The sequence below is a fragment of the Calidris pugnax genome, unplaced genomic scaffold, assembly GCF_001431845.1.
Source record: "Calidris pugnax isolate Ruff unplaced genomic scaffold, ASM143184v1 scaffold839, whole genome shotgun sequence".
NCBI lineage: Eukaryota > Metazoa > Chordata > Aves > Charadriiformes > Scolopacidae > Calidris > Calidris pugnax.
In genome coordinates this window covers 30092-37301 of record NW_015091491.1, presented here as the reverse complement: position 1 = coordinate 37301, position 7210 = coordinate 30092, and the positions used below count along the sequence as shown (strand labels likewise).

Genomic DNA, 7210 nt, shown 5'->3' with positions numbered 1-7210 from the left:
GAGACCCCCCCAGAGGCTTTTCGATGCCGAGAAGATCCGGTAGGCGACCCTCAAAACCCCCTCAAAACCCCCCAAAACCCTGGGGGAATTGCCCCCCACCCCTCTCCTTGAGGATATGGGGGGGCTCATCCCCCTGGGGGGGTGTCTCTTTGGGTTTCAGGTCCCTGGGGGGGGACGTGGCCTCCGACGGCGACTTCCTCATCTTCGAGGGCAACCGCTACAGCCGCAAGGGCTTCCTCTTCAAGAGCTTCGCCATGTCGGCCGTGGTCAGACCCCAAAAACCCCCGCTTTCACCCCAAAAACATTGCCCGGCGCCAGGGGGTGGGGTGGGGGGGGTTCTGAGGCGCTGCTGAGACTGGGAGTGGTTTGGGAAGGGGGGAAACGGGGTGTTTTGGGGCAGAATGGGGCGTTTTGGAGTGGGGCGCAAGGAGGTTTGGGGCAGAATGGGGTGTTTTAGGGCAGAACACGGTGTTTTAGGGCAGAATGGGGTGTTTTGGGGCAGAACACGGGCCCTTTTGGGGCAGAATGGGCCGTTTTGGGGCATACCACAGAGCATTTGGGGGCAGAATGGGGTATTTTGAGGCGAAACATGGGGAGTTTTGGGTCAGAATGGGGTCTTTTGGGGCAGAACAGGGTGTTTTGGAGCAGAACAGGGCATTTTGGGGTGGAACATGGGACCTTTTAGGGCAGAATAGAGTATTTTAGGGCAGAACATGGGCCGTTTTGGGGCATAACACGGAGTATTTTGGGACAGAACGTGGCGTTTTGGAGCAGCTTAGGGTATTTTGGGGCAAAACATGGGGTCTTTTGGGTTGGAACGGGGTCTTTTGGGTCGGAACGGGGTGTTTTAGGGCATTTTGGGGTGTTTTAGGGCAGAACAGGGCGTTTTGGGGCGGAACACAAGGCCTTTTAGGGCAGAACAAGGTGTTTTGGAGCAGAACCCAGAGAGTTTTGGGTCAGACCTGTGCCTTTTAGAGCGGAACGTGGGGAGATGCGGAGTGGGGCGCTTTGGGCCAGCGGGGCAAAACATGGGGTCTTTTGGGTTGGAACGGGGTCTTTTGGGTCGGAACGGGGTGTTTTAGGGCATTTTGGGGTGTTTTAGGGCAGAACAGGGCGTTTTGGGGCGGAACACAAGGCCTTTTAGGGCAGAACAAGGTGTTTTGGAGCAGAACCCAGAGAGTTTTGGGTCAGACCTGTGCCTTTTAGAGCGGAACGTGGGGAGATGCGGAGTGGGGCGCTTTGGGCCAGCCTGGTTCCTTTTTTTGGGGTGTTTTTTTGTGTGTGGAGGGGGTGCATTTTGGGTCACCAGCCCCCTCCTCCCCCCAGATCACGGAGGGGGTGAAGCCCACCCTCTCGGAGCTGGAGAAGTTTGAGGACCAGCCCGAGGGCATCGACCTGGAGGTGGTGACGGAGAGCACGGGTAAGAGGGGGGGTGCCCCCACCATCCCCCTACCCTTTTTTTGGGGGGGAACACACACACCCTGCTGACCCTCCCTCCCCTTTTTTTCCCCCGTTTCCTCCAGGGAAGGAACGGGAGCACAACTTCCAGCCGGGGGACAACGTGGAGGTGTGTGAGGGGGAGCTCATCAACCTTCAGGGCAAGATCCTCAGCGTCGACGGCAACAAGATCACCATCATGCCCAAACACGAGGACCTGAAGGTCAGGGGGAGGGAAATAACACCAAAACCCCCTTATTCCTGCTTTTTCCCCCAATCCCCAATGGTGTTTTTCCTTCTTCCCCTTCTCCCAGGACATGCTGGAGTTCCCGGCGCAGGAGCTGAGGAAGTACTTCAAGATGGGGGACCACGTGAAGGTGATCGCGGGGCGCTTCGAGGGGGACACGGGGCTCATCGTCCGGGTGGAGGAGAACTTCGTCATCCTCTTCTCCGACCTCACCATGCACGAGGTAACGGGGCTTTTTTTGGGGTGAAAAAGGCCTCCTCGATGCCTTTTCTTGCTCAGAAATGGGCTGGGTTTTGGGGGGTAAACGTCCTGCCTTGAATGGGTTGGTTTTTTGGGGTGCAAAGCCCCACTCGGTGCCTTTTCCTGCCCCAAAACATGCTGATCTTTCGGGGGGGAAAGTCCTGCCCCAAAAAGGGGTGGTTTTTGGGATGAAAAACCCCACTCGGTGCCTTTTCCTGCCCCAAAATACGTTGATTTTGGGGGGGGGAAAGTCCTGCCCCAAAAAGGGGTGGTTTTTGGGATGAAAAACCCCACTCGGTGCCTTTTCCTGCCCCAAAATACGTTGATTTTGGGGGGGGGAAAGTCCTGCCCCAAAAAGGGCTGGGTTTTGGGGGTGCAAAGTCCCACTCGGTGCCTTTTCCTGCCCCAAAACATGCTGATTTTTTTGGGGGGGAAAGTCCTGCCCCAAAAAGGGGTGATTTTTGGGAGTGAAAAGTGCTACTCAGTGCCTTTTCCTGCCCTAAAATGGGCTGGATTTTTTTGGGGAAAACATTCTGTCCCAAAAACAGGCTGTTTTTTGGGGGGGGTGGGCAGGGAGAATGTCCTGCCCTGAAATGTGCTGGTTTTTGGGGGTGAAAAGTCCCACTCAATGCCTTTTCCTGCCCCAAAACAGGCTGGATTTTTTGGGGGGGGGAAAGTCCTGCCCCAAAAAGGGCTGAGTTTTGGGGGTGCAAAGTCCCACTTGGTGCCTTTTCCTGCCCCCAAATGGGACAGTTTTGGGGAGGGGAAACTCCTGCCCCAAAACAGGCTGTTTTTTGGGGCTAAAAAGAGTGGAAACGACCACCCCTGACCCTTTTTTTTTCTCTCTTTCCCCCCTCCCCAGCTGAAGGTGCTGCCCCGGGACCTGCAGCTCTGCTCGGAGACGGCCTCGGGGGTGGACGTTGGGGGGCAACACGAGTGGGGGGAGCTGGTGCAGCTGGACCCCCAAACCGTGGGCGTCATCGTCCGCCTGGAGAGAGAGACCTTCCAGGTGGGGTCCCCCAGGACTCGTTGGGGGTCTCCGGGGTCCTCCCTGCCCCTTATCCCCCAGGGGTCTGGATTTTTGGGGGGTCTCCAGCCTCTGGCTGTCGTGTCCCCCCCGTTAGGTGCTGAACATGTACGGGAAGGTGGTGACGGTGCGGCACCAGGCCGTCACCCGCAAGAAGGACAATCGCTTCGCCGTGGCCCTGGACTCGGAGCAGAACAACATCCACGTCAAGGACATCGTCAAAGTCATCGACGGCCCTCACTCGGTGGGGTCTTGGGGGGGTCCCTCAGGGGGTTTTGAGGGTCCCTTGGGGGGTATTGAGGGTTCCTCAGGGGTTTTAAGGGTCCCTCGTGTGGTTTTGGGTGTCCCTCCAGGGGTTTTGGGGGTCCCTTGGGGGATTTAAGGGTCCCTCCAGGGGTTTTGGAGGTCTCTCATGGGTTTTGGAGGGTCCCTCATGGGGTTTTGAGTGTCCCTTCTGGGGTTTTGGAGGTCTCTCATGGGTTTTAAGGGTCTCTCCAGGGGTTTCAGAGGTCTCTCATGGGTTTTGGAGGGTCCCTCATGGGATTTTGGGTATCTCTCCAGGGGTTTCAGAGGTCTCTCATGGGTGTTTGGGGTCCCCCGGGGGTTTTAAGGGTCCCTCCAGGGGTTTTGGAGGTCTCTCATGGGTGTTTGGGGTCCCTCGGGGGTTTTAAGGGTCTCTCCAGGGGTTTTGGGGGGTCCCTCCTGGGGTTTTGGGGGTCCCTTGTGGGCTTTAAGGGTTCCTTGTGGGGTTTTGGGTGTCCCTCCAGGGGTTTCGGAGGTCTCTCATGGGTTTTAAGGGTCTCTCCTGGGGTTTTGGAGGTCTCTCCTGGGGTTTTGGAGGTTTCTCATGGGTTTTTGGGGGTCCCTCCTGGGGTTTTGGGGGTCCCTTGGGGGTTTTAAGGGTCCCTCATGGGATTTTGGGTATCTCTCCAGGGGTTTTGGAGGTCTCATGGGTTTTTAGGGGTCCCTCGTGGGGTTTTGGGTGTCTCTCCAGGGGTTTCAGAGGTCTCTCATGGGTTTTGGAGGGTCCCTTGTGGGGTTTTGGGGGTCCCTTGGGGTTTTGGGGGTCCCTCGTGTGGTTTTGGGTGTCCCTTCAGGGGTTTTGGAGCTCTCTCATGGGTTTTGGGTGTCCCTCCAGGGGTTTGAGAGGTGTCTCATGGGTTTTGGGGGGTTCCTCATGGTGTTTTTAGGGATCCATTCGGGGGTTGGGGGTCCCTCTTGTCTCCCCCCCAGCACCCAGGGGTCACCCCATCCCCTCCCATCACCTGATCCTTCCCACGGCTGCGGCGGGGGGCACACACACAACCCAGTAACCTCTCTGGGGGTGTCTGGGGGTGTCTGGGGGTGTCGTGTGTGTCCCCCCCCTCAATTTTCCCCCGGGGGCAGGGCCGGGAGGGGGAGATCCGCCACCTTTTCCGGGGCTTCGCCTTCCTGCACTGCAAGAAGCTGGTGGAGAACGGGGGGATGTTCGTCTGCAAGACCCGACACCTCGTCCTGGCGGGGGGCTCCAAGGTGAGGGGGGGGACACACACCCCCAGGGGGTGTGCAGCCCCCCGTTTTTCCCTCCAACCCCCCGTTTTTCCCTCCAAACCCCCCCTTCTCTCTCCCTCCGGCAGCCCCGGGACGTCACCAACTTCACGGTGGGGGGCTTTGCCCCCATGAGCCCCCGCATCAGCAGCCCCATGCACCCCAGCGGGGCCGGTGAGTGGTGGTGGGGTGTCCCCCTCCCCCCAACAACCTCCCTGGGGGTGTCCCCCCACCCTTAAACCCCATCTCGATCGTGTGTCCCCCCCCAACCAGGCCAACGGGGGGGTTTTGGGGGCGGTGGGATGAGCCGTGGCCGCGGGCGCCGGGATAACGACCTCATCGGGCAGACGGTGCGCATCTCCCAGGGACCCTACAAAGGTGGGTGCTCCTCCAAAGTGGGTCCCCCCCAAAAGAAGGGGGAGGGGGAAGGGGGGTTTTGGGGGTCACCCTGATCCTTTCTTCCCCCCCCGACAGGCTACATCGGGGTGGTGAAGGACGCCACGGAGTCGACGGCCCGTGCAAAAGAAGGGGGAGGGGGAAGGGGGGTTTTGGGGGTCACCCTGATCCTTTCTTCCCCCCCCGACAGGCTACATCGGGGTGGTGAAGGACGCCACGGAGTCGACGGCCCGCGTGGAGCTGCACTCCACCTGCCAGACCATCTCGGTGGATCGGCAGCGCCTCACCACCGTGTGAGTGGGGGGCACGGGGAACCCCTTCCTTGGGGGTTTGGGGGGGGAGGAGGGCCTTGGAGACCCCTCCATGGGTCAGGGTGGCTCTCAAGAGACCTCTCAGTGGGTCGTGGTGGCCCTCAGAGACCCCTCGACAGGTTGAGGTGGCCATTGGAGATCCCTCGATGGCTCAGGGTGGCCCTTGGAGACCCCCAATGGGTCAGGGTGGTCCTTGGAGATCCCTTGACAGGTTGAGGTGGCCGTTGGAGACCCCTCCATGGGTCAGGGTGGCCCTCAAGAGACCTCTCAGTGGGTCATGGTGGCCCTCGGAGACCCCTCAATGGGTCAGGGTGGTCCTTGGAGACCCCTCGACAGGTTGAGGTGGCCGTTGGAGATCCCTCGATGGGTCATGGTGGCCCTCAAGAGACCTCTCAGTGGGTCATCGTGGCCCTCGGAGACTTCTCAGTGGGTCACAGTGGCCTTCAGAGATTTCTCAACAGGTTGAGGTGGCCCTTGGAGACCTCTCAGTGGGTCGGGGTGGCCCTTAGAGACCTCTCAATGGGTCAGGATGGCCCTTGGAGGCCCCTCAATGGGTCACAGTGGCCCTTGAAGACCCCTCAGTGGGTCAGAGTGGCCCTTGGAGACCCCTTGACAGGTTGAGGTGGCCCTTGGAGATCCCTCGATGGGTCATGGTGGCCCTTAAGAGACCTCTCAGTGGGTTGTCGTGGCCCTCAGAGACTTCTCAGTGGGTCACAGTGGCCTTCAGAGATTTCTCAACAGGTTGAGGTGGCCCTTGGAGACCTCTCAGTGGGTCATCGTGGCCCTCGGAGACTTCTCAGTGGGTCACAGTGGCCTTCAGAGATTTCTCAACAGGTTGAGGTGGCCCTTGGAGACCTCTCAGTGGGTCGGGGTGGCCCTTAGAGACCTCTCAATGGGTCAGGATGGCCCTTGGAGGCCCCTCAATGGGTCACAGTGGCCCTTGAAGACCCCTCAGTGGGTCAGAGTGGCCCTTGGAGACCCCTTGACAGGTTGAGGTGGCCCTTGGAGATCCCTCGATGGGTCATGGTGGCCCTTAAGAGACCTCTCAGTGGGTTGTCGTGGCCCTCAGAGACTTCTCAGTGGGTCACAGTGGCCTTCAGAGATCTCTCAACAGGTTGAGGTGGCCCTTGGAGGCCCCCCAATGGGTCAGGGTGGCCTTTGGAGACCCCTTGATGGATCAGGGTGGCTTTTGGAGGCCCCTTGATGGGTCAGGGTGGCCCTCGGAGACCCCCCGATGGGTCATGGTGGCCCTCGGAGACCCTTTGATGGGTCAGGGTGACCCTTGGAGGCCCCTGGATGGGTCAGGGTGACCCTTGGAGGCCCCTGGATGGGTCAGGGTGGCCCTTGGAGACCCCTCAACAGGTTGAGGTGGCCTTTGGAGATCCCTTGATGGGTTGAGGTGGCCCTTGGAGACCCCTCAGTAGGTCGTGGTGGCCCTTGGAGACCCTTTGATGGATCAGGGTGGCCTTTGGAGGCCCCTCCATGGGTCATGGTGGCCCTTGGAGACCCCTCAGTGGGTTGGGGTGGCCCTCAGAGACCCCTTGATGGATCAGGGTGGCTTTTGGAGGCCCCTGGATGGGTCAGGGTGGCCCTTGGAGACCCCCCAATGGGTCAGGGTGGCCCTTGGAGGCCCCTGGATGGGTCAGGGTGGCCCTCGGAGACCCCCCAATGGATCAGGGTGGCCCTCGGAGACCCCTCCATGGGTCATGGTGGCCCTCAGAGACCCCCGGATGGATTGGGGTGTTCAGCCATGAGCCGGGGGGCGGGGTGTGTGTGTCTTTGGGGGTCCCTGACCCCCCGACCTGTCCCCGCAGGGGGTCCCGGCGCCCCGGCGGGATGACCTCGGCCTACGGGCGCACCCCCATGTACGGCTCCCAGACCCCCATGTACGGCTCCGGCTCCCGCACCCCCATGTACGGCTCCCAGACCCCCCTGCACGACGGTGAGTGGGACGGGGGGACACGGGGGGGACCCCGGGACACGGGGAGGGAGGGGACGGGGATTGGGGGGACCCTGGGGACATGG

The 7210-nt window shown here is 60.5% G+C and overlaps 1 protein-coding gene across 1 annotated transcript in view; it reads left to right on the top strand.

Annotated features, from left to right (window-relative positions):
* The window catches only part of SUPT5H (SPT5 homolog, DSIF elongation factor subunit), a gene marked incomplete at its 5' end in the record, with an annotated part of 36459 nt that overhangs the window by 2824 nt on the left and 26425 nt on the right, over positions 1-7210 (top strand). The window contains 12 exons of the mRNA XM_014961711.1: positions 4-39; positions 161-266; positions 1327-1420; positions 1524-1660; positions 1752-1907; positions 2787-2933; positions 3049-3195; positions 4338-4463; positions 4568-4652; positions 4752-4856; positions 5065-5167; positions 7000-7131. Of these exons, the coding sequence (XP_014817197.1) occupies positions 4-39; positions 161-266; positions 1327-1420; positions 1524-1660; positions 1752-1907; positions 2787-2933; positions 3049-3195; positions 4338-4463; positions 4568-4652; positions 4752-4856; positions 5065-5167; positions 7000-7131 (1374 nt within the window). The remainder of the gene's footprint in view (positions 1-3; positions 40-160; positions 267-1326; positions 1421-1523; positions 1661-1751; positions 1908-2786; positions 2934-3048; positions 3196-4337; positions 4464-4567; positions 4653-4751; positions 4857-5064; positions 5168-6999; positions 7132-7210) is intronic.